Source organism: Miniopterus natalensis, chromosome 17 (genome assembly GCF_054644295.1).
Source record: "Miniopterus natalensis isolate mMinNat1 chromosome 17, mMinNat1.hap1, whole genome shotgun sequence".
Lineage (NCBI taxonomy): Eukaryota > Metazoa > Chordata > Mammalia > Chiroptera > Miniopteridae > Miniopterus > Miniopterus natalensis.
Genome location: NC_142097.1, coordinates 33,898,028 through 33,920,311, shown reverse-complemented (window position 1 = coordinate 33,920,311; position 22,284 = coordinate 33,898,028). Strand labels below are relative to the sequence as shown.

Here is a 22,284-nt window from a genome sequence, read left to right as displayed (position 1 = left end):
ACTGAACAACATGAATTAATCTCACAAACATGGTGTTAAAAAAGCTGAATTTACCAAAATATACATTCTCTGCAATTCCATTTATATGAAAGTGAACAACAGTATTTAAGGGTACTTCCTTAGAAAAAAACTATTTTTAAGAAGAAAATGATTACCATAAAGTCCAATTCATGGTTTTCTTTTATGGAAAAGGAGCACAAAAGGGGAGCTCTAACCCAGCCAGGCCTTGCTCAGCGGTTGAGCATCAACCTAGGATCCAGACCGACATTCGATTCCCGGTCAGGGCACATGCCCAGGTTTCGGGCTCGATCCCTAGTCGGGGGCGTGCAGGAGGCAGCCGATCAATGACTCTCATCATTGATGTTTCTATCTCTCTCTCTCCCTCTCCCTTCCTCTCTCTGAAATCAATAAAGATATATTTTTTAAAAGGGGGGAGGGAATTCTAGTAATGTTTCATTTACTGGTTGTGGTGAAGTAACACAATTATTTTCTCTAAGATAAATTATTGAACTATACAATTTGTTTTTCCTGCAACACATTGGTAGAAATCCCACAGAGATGTATTTTAAAACAAAATACTGATGCTGCTCTAAAATACATATGACTCATGACCATTCCTCTCCAACGATGAGTATTTCTTAATGAATTATACATAGTATTTGCTTTGGTTAAAAATAAAGTTTTCTGGAAAAGATCTATAGATATGAGATTCAACCTCTACATTTATGAATATAGTCTTGAACTTCATATTCCATAAAAATGGCAAAAGGAAGCATTGAAAAGGCTAGGGAGGTGAAGCAGCGTGATAAAGACTGCCATTATTATACTGGCTTCAATTAAATACATTATTTAATAAATTAAGAATGTCCAAAATGAGCCTAAGACCTTGTCTTTGCATGAACACATTAGGAAAATGGGTTTATTTTTGTCCCAGATCTTGAAAATTACGGTTAAGGGTAGGAGGACTGCAGGGCTCAGTGGAGAGAGAAAATTCGGTTTACCATGCAGAGGCGATCCCGAAGGGCTGCTGGAGAGACCTGGAACGGGGCTGCAGCGACCTCCCTGCTTAGACGTCAGCTCTTGTTCAATCTCCTCCAGCCCAGCACTCTTCTGGAAGCGGCTCATGCGATTCACGACTCGTGGTGACATGTGTGTTCGAACACAAGGCTGGCCACCATATGGGTTGATTGGAAAAACATGGGACGTCCCCCGGAGCGTACTGACCACAACCCAGCGACAGTCATGGCTGAAGCAGATGTCTTGTACCTGGAAGCAGACGTGGAAAAACAGAGACGTGACTGAAACTACTTGCATTTATCTAAGAGCATCACACACACATCGCCAAATATGATTAGAAATGTGTGTCTCATTACCAAATTTACCTAAGATCCAGTTATAAATAAAAAAATTTTATTCTACAGATGAGTTTCATGATGAATAGTGATCAGAGCTCCGTATCAGGGATTTGATAAGATTTGAAGTAGGAAATTCCACCCCTTGCCTTCTACAGTGCAGTCAGAAAACAGGACCTACACAGTTTCACACTATAGAGCTATAAGAAAAGATGAGTCAGGCTTATTTCTCTAAATGAATTTTCCTTCTAAAAAGCAAAGACTAGTTAAAATAAAAATATACACCATACAATGTTGATGAGGTAATAAAACCCAATCATTCACTCAATAAATATTCATTGGGTACCATGCTAATAAGTACTAAGAACAAAGAGGTAAGAAATGATACCTGGGCTCACAGCCTACCAAGAGGAAAAGACACATAAGAAAAATTTGAAAATATAATATATAAAAGTGAAATAACTATCTTATCTATAAGTATTAAGAAATAATTAAAAAATAAATAAGTAATTTTCTACTACACAAAACAATCATCAAACAGTGCTTTTAAAAAAAGGCCCCAGACAATGTAAAAGTCTGGTAGGATATAAGATTTCTGTGAGCGGGATTTAACAGGAAAAATGTATGTATGTGTGTATAAATATATGAATACATTAGCTTCATTACAACATAAGCTAAGTAAAACTCCCCTAGCAGTCAAAGAAGCCAACTTTCCAATATATAAGATCTTCAAATAAGCCTAACACATTAGAATTCTAATATTCCAGAAATACTGCACAAACCAAAGCTATAAGTATTCATCAAAGTACAAGTCTCTAAAAGAGCCTGAAAACTTTAAAATAAAAAAGAAATTTTAGTCTGATATAGCAAGACAAGACACTTCATTGCTAGACAAAAATTATCAATGCAAGGATAAACCCAAATTCAACCACATGCCTGTCCATTTCAATTACTGTGATAAATGACACGTTAATGTTATAATTAAAGAATCTCCTGAAAGCTAATAAACTGAACTCCCAGGAATTCTAGAATTGAGAATAAACAGTCATTTCACAGGTGTTTTGCCCCTGTACTTTGCTTATGATAACTCTCAGCTAAAATGACTTCTAGAAAAGCAAGAAAAAAGGGAAGGGGCAGGACAAAGAAAAATGTAAATAGCCAAGCAAGAGAAAAGACACCCAGTACCGGACACATTTAATATCATAATATCAAATGCATTAATTAACAAAAGCCGGAATCAAATATATAAAGAAAAACATCTTTAGGCTTACTGAGTAATTTATGTTCCATCACCGTGGAATGAAACCATGTGATCTAAAACCTTTTTCCAAAACACTTATAATCAAGACCACTTCCTGATCTGTCAATGAAAAGGAGTTTCCCGCTTTCATTTTAAGAATAGTTCTGATACGAGGTGGTGCTAACAATCAGTATCAAGGCAGGAAGACAGAATTCAACCTAAATGCTTATTTAGGAAACTGCTATTAGAGCACTGAGTCTGCTCTACGACCCTGAAGACACATCAGGGGACATAAGTGAGCAGAGAAGGGCTGCTAAAGATATTAGCTGTCATGAGACTAGAGCAAGTTTAATCCTTTAAATAACATTACAAAAGATAAGTCACCTACCCACAAAATACAAAATGATGTAACTGTTGGTATTATCAAACAAGTCGGCTGGCTTTTCATGTATCAGTAAAAACAAGAAAGACTAGACATAACGACAAACTAGTAATAAGAAGGTGATGTCATCTGCAGCATTTTTAGGCCTCAATCTTGGAATATCTATAGTTAAGATTTTCTCATCACAAAACAGGAGAGCTATTTGAGAGTTGGATCTCTTATTTGGCTCTACACTAAGTATCATGGCAAATAACACCGACAAGGTCAGGCAATTGTTATAATTTTTTGCAATATAGGTCTACTAATGAGAAATATGGAATCCTTTTGTAGAATATAATATTTTGCTTACTTGGGACTCTAAGATAGTATTATCATCATCAAATAGATTCCAACGCTCATCTGAATTATCTATTTTTTAAATTGTCATTGATTTAATAATCCAAGAGAACATTATATAGCAGACATATACTCATATGGAATAATTATGTCCATACATAAATTGTATATTTAACTCACAAAACAGGTTAAATTCAAATTACATATGAAACAAGAATAACTGAGCACTAGAATTAAATGTCACTACATATAAGCATCTAAGACGTACAAATCAGCCTCTTACAAGACTCTAAATTTATGTCACAAATTCACTCAAAACCCAATTAACTAATATATATCAGTGATTAAAATTTAGGGTTATTTTAACATCCTAAATTCTAAACAAGATCCATATTATGATTCAATAGGTATGGAGGGATGGGAGAGACATGACCGAGACAGCTGCAGTTTTAAAACACTCAGATAAGGACTCTGACACTAACCTAGAGCCTGTAACATAGAGCTAAAAAATATAATAAAGTGGCCAGAAATGGCAGTTCCCCTAAGTCCATATCAAACCTTAGACATTATATAAAAAATACTTTTTTAAAAAATGAAGTAACTCCCGATACTATTGAATCTCAACTATAATTGAAAAATAAAACATGAAATAATAGCAACGATTGCCTAGGGTGTGAGTGAGTGGGGCAGAGGGTGTGACTAGAGAGGGCAGGAGGAACCTTTCTGGGACAATGAACTTCTATATCCTGACTAAGGTGATGGTTATACAGATGTACTGAGTGGATGGCAAATCGAACACCCATCTCCAAACTTCATTCCCTCACCTGACACCACCACAGATAATTCACATGCGTCTGCCCAGCCTCTCTTACAGTGAGTGTTGACTTAGCTGCAATCACTCAGACAAAAGCAGGATGCTACTGCAGGATTCTGGGAAAGTATCCACTTTCCTGATAAAGGGAACTAACGTCACTGACGCTGTCCTTTCTCCCCATCTTACCACCCGGAATTCAGAAATGTCCAAAGCAGTGGCAATACAAAACAATCATGAGGGAAAGAGCAAAAATGTCAGAGACATTGTTGAGCAATTGCACCCAACCAGCAGCATCCTTCTTGTAACACGAGAAAAGTAAACCCTGATTTTTTAAAAGCATTGTTAAATGTGATTTTCTTTCTGTGGCCAAATACATGCCTAATGACTCAAATACCAATTCCCTTTCCAAATCTCTCAAAGAAAAAGAAAACTCAAAAAGCAGAGAGAACTTGGATAAAAAAATTCTCAAATCCAAGAGCACTATACTTTCAGAAGCCTGTAAGAGTGACAATCAAAACCATAAACATTATCTACAAAAGCCACGATACAGAAGCAACCTAAGTGTCCATCAACAGACAAATAGACAGCGAAGACATGGTACATATATGCAATGGAATATTACTCAGCCATAAAAAAGAATGAAATTCTGCCACTGGGAAAATACGGACGAACCAAGAAGGTATCACGCTAAGCGATGTTCCCCACCCCTGGTTTAAAGAAACTGTCGCTACCCGGTTGTGATATACTCCACTTTGGCAAAACGTTACCATTGGGAGAAACCGGGTAAAGAGCACATGGGATCTTTCACTATTTCTTACAAGTACGTATGAATCTACAAATTATTTCAATAAAAATCTGAACTAAAAAAAGTGAAAGGATGCCTTGCGAGCGCCGCAGAGCCAGCAGTGCTAACGTAGCCAGCTCCGGCTGCGGCCGGCAGAGGTGAGGGGTGGCCACAAACGCCCCCGACTTACGGGTTAAACCGGGCTGTGTCGGGAATGGGGCAGGAAGGAGGGGGCTGTCGTGCCAGGACGCTCCCTGGAGGCTACAGTGCCACTGCCCGTGGGGAAATAAGCAGACCCAACAATGGCCAAGTGGGAAACAAAGGGCAAGGCTCCCGGCTTCGCCGAGAGTATCTGTAGGCCGGCCTCCCCGGACACCAAGAGCGGGATCCTGTGGCCACCGAGAGCCGGCACTGGAACAAACGGCACGTGCACATTAAACACATTAGTCCATGTCCTCAGAGGAGGAGAGACAGCCCAGAATGAGGCGCGAGCAAAGTTCACAGTGGGCAAGAGGAGCTGAAGTGATGCTGTGGAAGTCTAATTGGTATCAACGGCTTACATGCTGGCGTCAGAGGGTGTCCTCTGGGCAAGTACACAGCGGGCCACCCGCCAGGCTTCCCGCGTTGCGCAACAGGAACAACGGAGCCCAGGGGGAAGTTAGGCGAAGACAGGCCGCTCGGTGCTCGGAGGCGCGGCCCCAGCACCGCGCCGCCCTGCCTGGCCCCGCGGCCAAGTCCACTTCCTCCGGAGGGCAGCTACCACCCGAGGCTCCGGGGCTCCCAGACCCCGTGGGAGAGGTCACCTCAAAGGTGACGAGGAACAGCGTGGGCGGGCCCGCAGGGCCTGCTGGGCAAATGGAAATGGAACGTTCCAGGCTGCGCTCCCCCTGGCCCTAGCAGCACCTGGTTTTCACGGTTAGCTGATCACCTGCCCCCCGCCGGAGCAATGCCACTGGCCCCACAGGCCCTTTTCCCACAGAGCTCCCTTTCAATGAGGCAAGGGGATGGTCACTACCCTAAGACAAACTCTGGAGGGACAAATGTAAGGACCAATCGGCACAGAATAATGGAAAGCTGTCACCTCTACTTTGATTGAGGGGTCCCTGTAACTGTGGGCCAACCATACCCATTTGTTTATGTATTGTCTTTGGATGTATTTGTGCTACGATGAAGAATATATTATAAGAATTACATCTCAATAAAAAGAATGTTTTGGGGGGTGGGTCTGAGAAAAATCAGGATCATGGAGTTGCCATGGTTAGCAAGTAAAAATACAGAAAGTCCAGTAAAATTTGAATATTGGTAAAAGCATAAAATGGGCAATATTTGGGACATACTCATACTGAATTTATTTATTTTCATCTGACCTGATCATCAAATACTATCAATTAATAATTATTAAAAAGCTGGATTCTTTTCCCCTTGAGAATAAACATACTAATCATATCATTTTGCAGGATCGTTCTGATAAAGTAAAAGTAACACTAATCTGATGTGCAGATGTTTCCAAAGCAAGTTTACCATTTATAAAAATTAGCATGTTAAGTACAAAATGACTTGTGTCTGCTTGAGTAAGACATTACGGAAGTATATCAACAAAATATTTTAAGGTTTTACAACACATGACTTTGCTGTTGAAAACTAGGAATATTTTTCTAACTACATATGTGCTTTATGAGGAAAATTACTGTCAGATGCAGAGGATATCCCAAGTCATAGATCACAAAACAACTTAATTCAACATAATTAGATCCACATACTTGAGGTTTTTTTCCTCGCCTGATTAAAGTATCCTCAGAGTTCTCGGAAGAATCCAGAACGGCATGATTCTGAAGTACTCAAAGATGGACAGACAGATCACATGCCACACAGATTTTATCATCAGTGTTAAACTGTATATATCATTTCAAAGTATGGTTTTCAGTAGAAGCTTATAAAATTAATTTTATGGTCATTAATTGAGTTTCCTTAGATCTTGATGTTTGGTGTTTATAAATTCCCAAGCTCCTAAATTACAAGCTGTGACAGAGAACAAAATAACTTGAATAATTTCTATCTGGTTTTCCTGTTAAATAGGAATAGCATTGAAAGTATCAAACATCTGTACCTATAAACATTCCTCCATGTGCAAGGCACTGCTCTAAGGGTTAGAGAAAAGAGTTTAAGTATGGTCTCTATTTCCAGGTGGATGTGTAGGTAAATTAAATCATAAACAATGCCAATGCAAAAGAGGTATCAAAAATAGGTGTAAGTGAAAAGAAGGTCAGTGTAAGTGTTTAAAATATTCAAATTCTTTGAGGTAGAGCTTACACCAGTGACTAGTGAGGGCAAGCCTGGGATTACAAAGCGAGAGCTAAGAAAGAAACTCAGAATACACGTGTGCCCGGCAGCACAGTGAGATGTTAAATCATTATGTAAAATCTCATATAGTAACTGAAAACTTCCATACGAAAGGAACAAAAACAAATGGTAACTAAACATGACAGCAAGTTTGTTGTGCCAGAAAGTAAGGACGTTGTCTAAGAATAATGCAGATATGTCAACAGGACACAGATGCCAAGTCAATCAGCCAAGTCCAACTGGCCAAATCTAGGCTATTCTGAGCATTAAAGTAATTACTGAATGATATAACCCATTGAGTAGGAGCAGCGGCCATTATTAGACGAACTGATACATGTAAATAAAAGAATACACAGCTTGACGAGGAAGGGAATATTTATAGTTTTAAGTTTCTCCTTAACCGGCTGCTCACCGTGGGCGCGGCACACGGGGGCAGGCTAAATGCCCATCTCCCGGCCTTCCCGTGAGGGAGGCACATTTGTATCCTCTAGAAGCTGCTGCCTGAGGGCCCAGCTTCAAACAGCGGCAGCTGGGGGTTGACTAAGATGCACCCCACATTAACAACTGAAGCACAGAAATTATATAATCATCTCAATAGGTTAAAAAATAATAATTTGAAAAAATTCAACACCCATCATAATAAAAAAATCTCAACAAACTGGGAACAAACATCAATATAATAAAGACCGTATATGACTAGCCCGCAGCTAATATCACATTCCACGATGAAAAGCTGAAAGTTCTTCCTCGAAGATCAGGAACAAGGCAAGGATTCCCACCCTTGCCTCATTTATTAAACAGAGTTCTGGAAGTCCTAGCCAGAGCAATTCGGCAAGACAGAGAAATTAAAGGGGTCAAACTGGAATTCTTCAATAAAGAAAAACATTCCCTCGTCAACTACTTGATTATCTTATTAAATTGATCCAGGAAAGGTACATGCTGGGTACTTTCCCTTTAATTATCCACGTTCAGAATGGTTAATAAACAAGCCACCTACAGTAATGTCCAATGCTTCCTTTTAAAATATCATTCTATACCCACCATGTGTTTCTGTATGTTTAAGATGTTTCATTCTACTATAAAAATTTTTCATGGAAATTTATGACAGATCACATTGTAGACTACTGAGAAAAGATGGAGGAGTCAATAAATGGGGTTGGGTCAATGAGCTCAGAATAAAGCACATGCAGAAGTATTCTAGTAAATGCATAACCACAGGCTCTATGAAACAAAAGTATATTTGGGATTTTAGGCTATTAAGATAATATCTCATGTCCGGCCGGGCGTGGCTCAGCGGTTGAGCATCAACCTAGGATCCAGGAGATCGGGGTTCGATTCCCGGTCAGGGCACAGGCCCGGGTTGCGGGCTAGGCAGCCGATCAATGACTCTCTCATCGTTGATGTTTCTGTCTCTCTCTCTCCCCCTCCTTTCCTCTCTCAAATCAATAAAGGTATGTTTAAAAAAAAAAAAAGATAATATCTCAGTATCTACCAAGTAATATTAAGAATATTAAATACATGTAAAGCACTTAGCATGATGTCTAATACAAATGCTCAGTAAATTATATATACAGATGCCTGTGTGCATGTGCACATGCGTGCACGTCCTCACGTATATGTACACAGTGATGTACTGTTAAATGTTAAAAAATGGCTCCCTAAAAAAAAAGATTTACTGATATGTAGTGTTTGCTGATTTCCATTACGTAAAAACTCCTACTGTGGATGATTTCACACCAATGTAATGTCACTACATCCGGAGTTGGGGACAGAAGTGCACAACTGATTCTCACAAGCCATTGTAAACTGAATAATATCCATAAAGTCACATACACTATAGAACTCAATTATTTCTGTGCATATGTGAATATGTATGTGCTTTCATGTATGCGTGTGTGTGTGTGTGTGTGTGTGTGTGTGTGTGTGTGTGTGTATCTATGCATGCATGTATACAGAATCAAAATGTCTAGAAAAAGATCTGGAGAGATGGATATCAAATTGGATGACAGGATTGCTCTAGAGCAAGAAATGGAATTAGAGTAGGAGACGAAAGATAAATGAAACTTTTGTCTTAGCATTCACTGAATTGTTTACCTACTGCTTATGTATTTACTGGGTCAAAATGCAGTAAATTCTTTTTCCTTAACATTAAGCTCCAGTATGATACAGGCAACCAGCTAGATAAGATGTCGTGTCACGCAAAGAAAACCTTCTGAAAAATACACCACTCACTTTGGCTTCGGTCTCTCCCCGGTGGAGAGTGTAGAGGTGATGGACCGCGCTCTGCGAGGAGGACCAAGGATGGGTCAGGATTTGGAAGACATGAAAGTCATGGCCGAGGGTGTCTGTTGTGACGAGAAGCATTCCTGCAGGACACGCCAAAAAACGGGCGAAAAAAACACCGTTATGTATGTGGATGAAATATTCTCACAAAGTACTCACCATGCTTTACAGTGTTGTCGAAGAAAAAAAATTACCAACACTATAAGAAAGTGTTTGCAATAAAAATGAAAACAGTATCTTTTTCCTGTATGAATAAAAAACGTTAACGCCACGTCAGTACACAACAGTGAGAACGCTAGCTTTATGGTGTTACCATACAACTCGCAGAAAAGAGTTTTACACGCCTGTACTTACAGAGAGTTCACAAGCACTTTCAAATGGCGGATTTGATCAAACGAATGTGAAAATGACTTACTTCCATGGAACCCATTCCCACTTTTTGCCATTGCTCGAAACCTGAATTTTAAGTTCCAATTTACCTACTAAAACAACTACTAATACCCTAGTTAATTCACCAGTTTAAAACTTGTCTCCACCCTGGCATAATTTTTATGGAACTGCCTACCCTATCCTCACGGAGCAAGTTTTTAACTTTGGAGATGTCACAGCTATGAATCCTTTGCCTAATCCAAAGCTGCAAAAGTTTTCTATATTTTCTTGTCAAAATTCCATTTTGTTTTATTTTACATTTAGGTCTACCATCCATTTTGAGTTAATTTTTACATAAAGTATATCAGACAAGTTAATTTTTGCAAATGATGTCCAATTGTTCCAGCAAGATTTCAAGGAGACTATTCTTTGCCCGTTGACTTCTTTATCCTTTATGTGTTATCCATTGTCAACTTGCAAAGATCAAGTGGCCATATTTGCACAGGTCTTCTTCTGAAAGCACAGTTCTATCTGCTCGATTTCTGTGTTTATACTTTCCTTGATAACACACTTTCTTGATTATTGTAACTATGTGGGAAAGCTTGAAATCAAGGTAAAGTGAGGCCTCCTTTTCTGAACTTTTTCATCATTTTGGCTATTCCAATACCTTTGCCTTTCCAAACCCAGAATCAACTTTTTTGATATCTACTAAAAATAATTCCTAGGATTTGTGGGAGAATTGTATTAAGTCTATAAATCATTTTGGGGATAATGGGCATGTTAACAATGTTCAGTCTTCTTAGATCAGAAGACGAATACATCATATTTCTTGAGTTTTTTCTTTTTGTTCAGCACACAAATTATATTTTCTTACATCTATCATAAATGGTGCTATTTATTTTATTTCAATTATTAATTTTTCCTTGCTGATATACGGAGACATAATTGACATTTTTTTATATTGACTGTATATTCTACCAGGTCTAGGAGTTTTGATGTAGATTACAAAGAAATTTTCTGTACAGACAATCAAGGAGCATGTGAACAGACATAATCTGACTCCTTTCTTTCTAAACTACATGCCTTTTCTTTCTTTCTTGTGAGTTACTACATTTTCTGGAGTAAACAAGTGTAGTAAGAAGCAATATTCACACGTTGTTCCCAGTTTTAGAAGAAAGCACTCAATCTTTCAGTACGATGCTAGCTTAAGTTTTTATTAATGCCCTTTATCAACGTAAGGACACTCCTTGCTACCCCTAATTTGTTGAGAATTTTTATAATGAACCAATGTTGAATTTCTTTCAGTGCTTCTCTGTAACTATTTGAAAGTTAAGTGGTTTTTCTTCTTTAGTCGATTAATATGGTGAATTTTAATAATGAATGATTATCAGATGTTCAACAAGTTCTGCATTCCTGGGATAAGCTCCACTTCAGCAAAAAACTTTCTTATATGCTGCGGGAATAAATTAGCTAATATTTTGTTGAAGATTTTCATGTCTGTGTTCCTAGGGTATAGTGGTTTATAGTTTTCTAATAATATGTTTTTGGCATCATTGTTGTGAAATGCTCCTCATATTCTCAATTTCTAGAAGAGAGTAAAGAAAACTATTATTTCTTACTCAAATGTTTGGCAGAATTTGCTAGTAAAACTACGTTGGCCTTCTGTTGGAAAATTTCTCAATTTTTTTAATTTAAATTTTGTTAATTTAAAATTTTATATATTTTATATTTTTTAACTTAAATTTTCTTCTTGGTTGAATTACTTTCTGTACCTCAAGGAAATGGCCCTTATTAATATTTATAGGGTCTGTCTTTAATAATGTCAACTCTTCCATTCAGGATATCAATAATTTGTGTCTTTTTATCTTTTTTTTCTTGGTCAGTCTGGCTAGATCTTTTCAAGGAAACCTATTTTGGTATCATTGATATTCTCTTTTCAATTTAAATTACTTTGTTTTAGACAACAATTGGGGTCTAGTTGTTTTTTAATTCAATCCCAGACTTTTAACTGGTGTTTGTAGTTCATATACATATAATTTATTTGTAGCGTTGAATTTATATCTACCACCTTATCATTTCTTATAATTTTTCCGTCTGTGTTAGTTTCTCTGTCCTTACCTCCTTCCCCCTTTTTGGATAATTTTGTTATTTTTAATATCCCATTAAGTTATCTATTGACTTTTTTGATATATCTCTTTATTTAAGTTTTTCTTGGTAGTCCCAGGGATTATCATAAACACACCTTAATTTGTGCCTATTTATATTCTGTCCAGAATTTCTATTTCTCTCTGGAAACAATGGCTTATTAGCATATTCTGCTGTGCCAGAAATGGAATTACATTCTTTTTACTGTTCAAACTTTTCTTTGTTGAAAGAAAAGATTTGAAAGAATATTAAGCACCTGTGGGAAGATAAGGTAGGCATTTCAATGGAAAGATGAAGTATATCTGAGTTTGCTATTTACTTGGCTAATGTAAGGTACAGCTCTGCTCACTACATTAGATTTAAAAATAACACACTAGCTGCCAGTGCCCTGGTTATTTCCAGAACACATTTTAAGTGATGGAAAGTGTTATTTACTGAAATCTACTTCAAATCTGTAACAGTTTATGTAACATTGCCTCCCAACCTGCGCCTGGCTATGGTCATGATGTCAGAGACATACTTTACATTCTTGCCATACTGCTATTGTTGTTCAAACAATCAATTTCCATGGTTGGGCATAAATGCTTGGTTACCCTTTTGTGGACAGTATCTCTTCTCTCCTATTTTTTGCTGAGTTACACTAAGTGTGCGTTGTCACAATTCCACTAAAAGGTTTTGACTCTACTTTCCCACAACAAAACTATTTTCTGCACATGACAAGCCATCCAATGGAAACATCATTCTGACGGGAACTATGATGAGCCTACATTTATAACACAAGTATATTACTCCCATTCTGAAGACAAGCTTCATTTCTTTTAGACTCATAGGTCAATATTTTACTCAAAATGAGCATTCAAATAAAAGTTCCTATTAGCCAAATCAAGACAATTATTGTTTAACAAATGAGAGTTCACAAGAACACTTTCAATATGCTCCCAGCTTTTGAAATTGACATTAATTCCTAAGTTTCTAATATGGAAACAAATTCAGATTTTTAGAAGAACAGCCCATTGAAAATGTATCCTTAATGTCTTCTGTGTATCCTATCTCAAAGTTTTCTTTTTTTACTTCTCCACACAAACTTCCATAATCCAGCAATAAGCTTAATTTTTTTGACAAAACTTTAAAATGATGGGGAAAAACTGAAAGAGCAAAGAGGAGGAGAAGAAATAGCTTGTGTAGTGCTATTCAACCATGTGCTTTCTTTTAATTTATAATTTCCTCTGTTGCACACATTCTGCTGGGAGAAATGACAAGCCTTTTTTTTTTTTTTTTCTAGAAAACAAGTTAAAAAGCAGATATACATAAAAGGAAAAACTTGTACAGAGTAGACTGTGGCTTGAGAACTATTTATGCAGCATCAGAAGACTAAACCAGACTAGCCTGGCCATAAACTAAACCTACGCCCCAAATGAGGTGCCAAGCCACAGAATGCATTTGCGTCATCTGGGAACACAAGGGAAAGAAGGACTTCTAATTATAGGGCCTGGAAGCGGAAGCCTAGAGTGATTAGCTGTTTAGGCGCTGTTGTATGTTTATCTGGAAGCTTCCTCTCCCTCACTCTCTGCCTCAAGTTTGATAGATGAGCGTTAGCATTAGAGGGTAGAAGCTGAAGCTACTGATGGTACATGGCGTTCTCCAAACCCTGAGACTGGAGACTGAACATTAAGGCTTTTGCGGCCTCATAAGAGCATAAGTCTTTTCAACTGGGCGTCAGCTGGTTAGCCCAACAGGCAAAATTAAAGAGAAGCAAACCTTCACTGGGCATATGCTATAAAATCTTGGAAACATGAGTAGGTATGTCTTTTTGCCATATCCTATTTATAACACCTACCTAATTGTATGTTTCTTTATCACATGCACACATATGAACTGGAAGACAAATTACTAGCTATTCACACTCTCTCCAAAAGGAGACATAAGCACTGATATTCCGGGTCAAATGGGAATCTTTGCAGGAATTCAGAGTATGTCACTCATAAAAATAATATTGTTTTGGTGTTAATTCTTGTGAATTTAACACTTTCCCATAAATACCTGTACAGATTGAAACTTACAAATGATTTAATTATTTTTAAAGTTACTAGTCAAATTAGTAAACATAAAAGCAAAGAAAACAGAATCCTACCACTGATCAAAATCTATCAGGTCTTCAAATTACATAAAACCACAATAATATCGTAGCCTGCTAAAGTCTGATTAATAAAACCTTTAAAATGAATGTGATTCTTGAGAGCAATGGTCTCAAAGCCTCCCTATGAGCAGCATCAACATTAGCACATTTCTTAAGCGGCTTAAAGATGCTAATAATCAAACTCTACATTGTCTTCTTCTACATTTGTGGCCCAGGACATATTAAGAATTTCTTAAATTTATGCCCGATAATACCATTAAAGGCAGTGAAACAAACACTATCAAAGGAACAAAGGACATGACTTATTCGATCCCTTCCAAAAGCTGCCCATATCCATAACCAAGATTAATTAGAACAAAATTTCTGATGCGGCTCTCATTCATTTGTTCCCTGGGGAAAAGTCCAAAATCAACAATTAGCTCGCTTATTTTATGACTTTTCAATTCTATTCTCCTACATTTGTAGGGGTTTGAAGTTAAATGTCCTCTTTACTTAAATAATTAATTTGTTTTCATTCTTTCACTTTGTATCAAGACATTTTTACGGTTCCGAAGATATCTTTATCTGCATCCGATGGCTTTTCATAGTAAGTGCTCCGTTCTAGATGTCCTCACGTTAAGTGTACAGTTTGATGACAAGAATATACACCTGCGGAGCTACCATGATCAAGGTGGAGGACATGGGGGGAAGCGCCCTTGGGTCCACTTGCAGTCCATGCCCTGCCCTCTCGCGGAGCCCCAGGCAGCCGCTGGCTGGCCGGCACTATGGATTAATATCGCCTGCTTCAGAGCTCCATGCAGACGGTATCAGCTGTATCTGTCACAGATGTAACAGTGTAGGTGTGTGTTCACGTCTTCACACAGCGAGTGGCTCCCACCGTTCCTCAGTCCCTCCCGAGTCGCTGGCGCCTGGCTAGCGGGCCGGGCGCCGGCAGGGGTGGGGACGGGCCCGCCTTGCTGACGGGCGCCGGGACCCAGGCCGCCCGGGCACTCCCGCGCGCGGGCCGTTTTGGCCTGCACGGGGCCCCTCTTCCACGAAAAAACATTTAAAGTTCTATTTTATGACTGCAGTTGTCGGTTTTCATTGTACGTTCAAGCATTCCATTAACCTGAAAGTTTACACGCTTTCTTGCTTTGAGAAGGAACTGGCCATCCTGGTGGGGCCCTGTGCCCCGGCGCTCGGCCGGCCACGCCCGCGGGGTCCCCTCCGGCGCGCCCGGGCGGGGCGCAGGGGACACAGCAAAGACAGCCGCCCTCGCGGGTAATCCGCTGCGCAAGTCAAGTTCGTCGCGCCCGTCATTTGACAGGATGACAAACCGCGGGAGTAACTGCAAAGCTATAGGGCCGTCCCCGTCTTGGGGGAGAGAGCAGCAGGCCGGGCGGCTGCCTCCGCAGGTGTGCGAGGCCGTGCGCGGGACTGGCCGCGATAAGCCGCAACGGTGAGAGGACCAATGTGAAGCCACACACTCCTGTCAATCTGTGAGAAGTTACAGATACTCACAAAAATCAAGACAAGGTGTTTTTCTGACCACCTGCTGTGATCAAGGGTGGGGGAGAGCTTTGTGCATATTAAAAAAAAAAGCCAACTTAAACTCTTTTAATGATTAAGCCAAGACCACCATCACCTTTCAATCTACTGCATCTAAGTAACCAGAAAAACGTCAAGTCTGTTAAAGATACAGTCAAGCACCCAAAGGGCTACATGTTTAATCTGTTTTACTAGAGACCTGACATTCATTTTCGCCTTATTAACGGATGGAAAAACAACCTCCCTGCCAAGGAAGGGTAATTATGTAAAATGTAGATGTGTTGCACTTCACAGCTCTCAGCTACTTAGCTGGCAGAAATGACGCCTCTGGAAAGCAGATCAATTATTTACCGAATTAAAGACAACAGGTCTGTTTTAGAAATGCCAGACTTACTGCAGAATTGAGAATTTCTTTCTTATGCTTCTAATGTCCAGCTTAATTAATAATAAAAAAAACTACTTTTTTCTTTTATATCAAAGGCAATATAATTAATAATATGCAAATCTAGTATACTTAGTTGCATAAATATGATATAGTTTCTACAAGATACTTTTAATAAATATCTGTGACATATTTTGATCTTAATTATGTGTGATATGGATCTGCTTTTACTCTAATTTGCCATCATGGGTCACTCCCCCAACTTAGGGAAAACAATTCTGATTCAAACCACAATTAGAAATGAGTTGGTTTTATTCAACAAATGGCTAATTACATTGAATTAACACCTTATCTCTGCCCTGCCATAGTTTCTCCATGATTACAATGATAGGAAATAAACCAATTAATTAATGTGATTATTCCATGTATACATACTCACTGTGTACTGTGTGAAAATTGAGATGCTAAAAATACCTGGGACAAAATAAAAGCTCATCTTTCACAGAAAACATTTCGAAAAGATGCTCTTGAGGAGTATAAAGAAATTAAAAACTAGGATGAGGGAATTAATGATAATGAAAACAGCAACAGCTAATATTTATTGAGGTCTCAGTATGTTTTAGGTATTGTTTAGGTACCATTATTGGCCCTCATTTTATTGATGAGGAAATTACAGTACTGGGAGTGATCCAAGCAGATGAAGTAATTTGTTCACTAAGTGAAAAGGTGAGGGGGCGGGGGGGTTATCAGGTAAGTCTTCCCAAAATAATATTTAAAAATGGGACTCAACAGATAAATAAGAGTTAGCCAGGTCAAAAAGGATTCTGGGCAGGGGGAAACTGATGTAACATGTTTAAGGAACAGAAAAATATCTACCATGGCTAAATGCTGGAGAGAAAATGTACACCAGGTTGAAGCAGTCAGTCACTTGCACCAGGATTTTGGATAATACACTCAGAGCAATAGGAAGTTGTTGAAAGACAGAAGTATCATTAACATTGAACATGTCTTACAAAACATCCAAATACCTTAAAATGGAATTAAACACATGGAATTAAGTATGATGCAACAATCATAGCAAAAGAGAATAACTTAGAATTGGGGTGTGCTCAAATAAGATAAAAACTAAGAGTAACAATGATTCTCCAAAGTACGGTTATGGGTTGAATGTTTGTGTAGCTCCAAAATTCTGTATTGAAACTCTAAAAACACAGTGTGGCGATATTTGGAGATGAGGTCTCTGGGGAATAATTAAGTGTATATGAGGTCCTAAGGGAGAGGCTCTGATCTGATAGCTTTAGTATCCTTACAAGAAAAGAGCTAGCTCTTTCTCTCTCCCCCTGCTCCCTTGCACCAAGGAAAGGCTGTGCAAGCTCAGATGGAGAAGATGGCCATTTGCTAGCCCAGAAGAAAGACCTTACTAGAAACCAAATCATCCAGAACCTTGATCTTGAACTTCTACCCTCCAGAACTGTCAGAAAATAAATTTTCTGTTGTTTAAGCCGCCAAGTCTACAGTATTTTGTTATGGCAGCCCAAGCTGACTAATACACGGACAAAGGTTACTGTCTAAAGCCAGTGCCCTAGAGAACACTTTACACGCTCGAATGACCAGCTAGAGGCTTTTGCACTGAATTAGTAAAATCACAAGAAGCTGTTGTTCTTGCTCTATAACGAAAACAAACTGATAAACAACAAAAATCAAAGCGTTTAAAAAATCTATTTGAAAGCTCAGTATGAAAAACCTAAATAGAAGTAGCTGTTCTCACCTCAGACAAAACAGCAGGAAACAGAGAAATCCATAACAGGTGAGGGTAAGGAGAATGCAGTAACCTTTGGGAAAACTTCCGATGACTCCATCTGAGCTGACACCACAGATTAGGATTCTGCCCCCCACGAAAAAACTAAATTGAAAGATGGGGGGGGAGAATTCTACCCCTCAAAAAGTGTAACTCTGTATGCAAGTGATCGAGATCAGATTAAAAATGGCAAAAGCTGTGAACAAAGAAAGAGAGCTGACAGTTCCTGGGGGGAAGAAAAGTCAAACTAAAATATTATCTCTACCTGAAATATTCCTCAAAACTATGGGCAAAACACAGATATTCCCAGACAGAAAATAGCTAACAGAGGTCATCTTCATCAGCAAACCCAGAAGTAGCCCACAGAAATATTGCTTTACTGAGAAACGTGCAAAAGGAATTCAATGGAGAAAGGGCAGTATTCTTAAAAAACGATTAAGTAGCAACTGGATATCCCATAAGCAAAAAAATAAATAAATAAACCACAACCTAAACCTGATATGCTATATAAAAAAAACTAACTCCAAATCGATCACAGATTCAAATGTACAATGTAACATACTATAAAACTATTATAAAATTACATAGGAGAAAATCTTCAGGCCCCAGGTTAGCGATCATTTCTTAGGCATGAACACAAAAACATAATTGCTAAAAGAAAAACCGTATTTGACAAAAAGTGAAAAAATTACTCTGCAAAGACCCTATTAAAAAGATAAGACAACTTCTCCTTGGGAAAAAAAGATTTCCAAATCGCCTGTCTTACAGAGGACCTATAGCAAGTATAGACAAAATAAAAAATGGTGAGATTATTAAGTGCTGGCAAGGATGCAGCGAAACCACGCGGAGAGGATTAAAGGGACGCCTGAGGACAACGTCTCACCAAGGAGAGGGTACCCCTACAGAGACAATGTTATAAGAAAGGAACAAATTCTGGAGTACAATAACTGAAATGAAAAATTCAACAGAGGGGCACAAGTAGCACATCTGAACCGGAAGAACTCAGTCGAGATTACCCAGCTTGCAAAAAAAGAATGAAAAAGATTAGCAGGGCCTCTGAGACCTGCGGGGCGCCACCAAGGAGGGAGCCCATGAATCGCGGAGTCCCAGAGAGAAGCGGGGCGAAAGCAGCACAAAGAATGTTTAAAGGAATAACGACTGAGGAGTCCCAAATTTGATTTTTTTTAAAGCAAAAAACATTAGGGTAGTAAAATTATGCCATGTGATCCTGCAATGGTGGACACATATCAGTATTAATATGTCAATCCCCGCATAATGTGCACCACCAACAGTGAGCCCTAATGTAAACTAAGGGTTCCGATTGATAATGACGCACCGATACTTTAGTTATAACAAAACTACCACTGTGGTGCGGAAGGTTGGGAGGGTGGGAGGGTGGGAGGGAGGGTGTGTGTGTGTGTGTGAGTTCTCTGTACTTTCCACTCAATTTTGCAGTGAACCTAAATCTGTTCAAAAACAAGTATTAATTTTTTTTTAAAGTTCCCTAGAAAATGTTATTCCTTGTGTATCTGAATAATTGAAAGCAACAAACTTCCACCACCCATATTGAATCCGCCCAGATCTAAGCATGGAGGCCTTTCCGCACTTCTAACCAAATCATAAATGTTGCCATTAAAATATTTGTTTTAATTTGGGACTCAGAGTCACAGCTAATAAACAAGAATGGGGAGGAGAAATTGAAAAACAAACTGAATGCAGCTGCTGAACTAGAAGTTTCACAACTCTATTTAATGCATCCCTTCATTTCTTTTCTGAGTAGGTCCCATACAAAACCAAACCGCATGCCACTGACTCACACAACCTACATTTTCTCCTTAATTCATTTTGCAGGGTTATTTCATCATTACATTTTAGATTGCTTTTACAATTTCTCAGGAGGTGGACAACAGGTCTGGATTATTCTTGAATTTTGATGTCCAGGACATTTTAATAATTCTGTCATCTAAAAATATGCCTCCCTAAAAAGAAAAATGAAGAAATTTATTTATATTCCTGAGTATTATAGTGATATATACAGGTAAATTGGCTAGAGAAAGGTTAGGCTTAAAAAAAAAAAAATCAGTACTTTTTATATGTTTTAAAACTTGCTTTTTGTTTTAATGAACTTCCCTAAACTTATTTTAAAAGTGTTCTAATAAGCGCTGCTGTTATTATTGCCCACACTACAGTCCCTATGAAAAAGCCTTTAACCAAATAAAGAATTATTAGATGGTCAAACCAGTTGAAACTTATTGATATACATTTAGAAATATGAAAAAATAAAGAAACTTAGAAATGTGTATGGATACATGTAAAGAAAAACTGGGAATACAACTGGACAATCTACAAGGTATATTTTCAAAAAGGCCAATTTAAATAAAAAATCTTAAGTGCTGTGAGGACCACTTAAAATCGGAAGTAACAAAGATAATTCAGCCAGAGAACAGAAAATGGCCTCATTTTATAACATAGGTAAATTTACAGAGGAGGACACACAATGATTGATAGAAAATTCAACATTTGTTGTCCTAAAAATATTTTTTTGAACTATAACATAAATAAATGGAAAAAATAACCACTAGGCCTCGAACATTGCATACGTATGTATTTATATCTTAATCGGGGAGGGGGAGGGTGAAACAAGAAACATGATACAGAAACCTGACAAGCAAAATAAAATGTCACCTAATGTTAGGAGCTGGATAATAGTTGGCCACCAGAGCCATTCTCTAAGAAGCTGGTCAGCTGCTGACCAGTTTAAAAAAAAAAAAAAAAAAATCAAGGCTTTCAAATCATTGCAAATTAAATATTTTATATACACACACTTGCACCATACTCAAGCAGTATCAGTCATATTCTGAATAGCAAAAAAATACTCAGAGCTGAACAGTAAATAACTAAGATGAATTATAAGCAATTGCATGAAATCTCTGCCTACCGGCTTCCATAAAGATTTTGCAAACCAATTTTGTGAGTGGTTGCTGAGTTATGACCCCTCCATTTAATTCAAATATTTAAACAGGTACAAAGCATTTTTAAAATGCTGCAGAAATGATGACACATTGAAAAATATGTCTACCACAGAATCCACTGGTCAGTCCGCAGTATAGACTCTGCATCACACCCTATGTCGAATGTGCGATATTTTCTTGCCTCTTTCACTCGACTAAAGTTTGTTCATATGCCAGGCACTGAATCATTATTTCCTAGCTAAGCATCTTTTAGGGTCCAGTTTCGAACTGAATTCCTGCTGCACGTTCGGCCGTAGTCAAAGGCCAAGGCGATGGTTAGCTCCTCCTCGCCGGTGTCCCAGGGCCACAGAGACTGTCCTCCTTGAGGCCCCGTCACACCGGCAGGCCCCAGGCAACGACTCTCGGGTTCGCTGAGCCACCACCGAGCCAGGCAGCGCACAGGAGTCGCTAGGGAGAGAGCTAGCTTCCAGCGTGCGAGGGAAAACGGCTGGAAAGAAATACTGACGATCAAAGCCACTTTTAAGAGGATGACAAGCCAAGCCAAAGACAGGGAGAAAATATTTACAGAACACCTATCCATAAAGAACTCTCAAAATTCAACAACAGGAGAAACAGGAGGACGGCGTAGGTCACGGCTGCCCCGCCGCCTCCCGCAACCACATCGGAATCACAACTAAAATACAGAACCAGCATCGCTCAGGGCCTCCTGAGACCTGGCTGCACAGAAGCCCCGCAGCCAGGGAGCTGAAGGAGCACCGAGGCGGGAGGAGGGGCGCAGACGCGGGGGGATCGGGGCTGGATCCCCGACAGAGTATACCCCAAGAGTGAACCCTAACCTAAACTGGAATTCAGAGGATAGCTAGGCAAACAAATATTTAAAGACATGATTGCTGCAAGCGGTCCATAAATGCAAAAAAGTAGGTATAAATATAAAAAGCTTAAATCTTACCATAAAACACAAAATGGGGAGTTCAAACAGAAATCAAATGGCAAACGTAGGTCAAAATTATGAATCCAGAGGGGAAAAACGATGGTTTTCTAGAATTAACTGCTAGACAATGAAAGGGACAACTCCATTCTTTGAGTTATATAATATGTTATTATAACCGAAAGTTATAGACAGGAAAGGGATACAACTTTCAGTGTCTGAAGCTTCTGGCTATGGTAACGTGCAATACGCATTAATACAAAGGAGACCTGACATAGCTGATGGCCTATCAAAATGAGTCCTCCTGGTTACTCCAAGGGAGTGCTGGAAGGGACGGAACTTCCAGGCTGTGTCTTCAGATTTAACTTAATTCCCACAACATTCAGAGCACTTCAATAAATCTTTGTCTTCATTAATTAAATCAATCCTACTGATCAACAATCACTACAAAAATCTTCCTCTCTATCAAAAAATGACTAATTAAGACACTACAAG

The 22,284-nt window shown here is 38.8% G+C and overlaps 1 protein-coding gene across 3 annotated transcripts in view; it reads right to left on the bottom strand.

The window, feature by feature from the left end:
• The window catches only part of BCAS3 (BCAS3 microtubule associated cell migration factor), a 420,091-nt gene that overhangs the window by 295,213 nt on the left and 102,594 nt on the right, over window positions 1-22,284 (bottom strand). For all 3 annotated transcript variants that reach the window (XM_016203603.2, XM_016203611.2, XM_087826254.1), the window contains 2 exons: window positions 9,481-9,614; window positions 1,002-1,266 (listed from right to left, as the gene is read on the bottom strand). In XM_016203603.2, coding sequence (XP_016059089.1) covers window positions 1,002-1,266; window positions 9,481-9,614 — 399 coding nt within the window. The remainder of the gene's footprint in view (window positions 1-1,001; window positions 1,267-9,480; window positions 9,615-22,284) is intronic.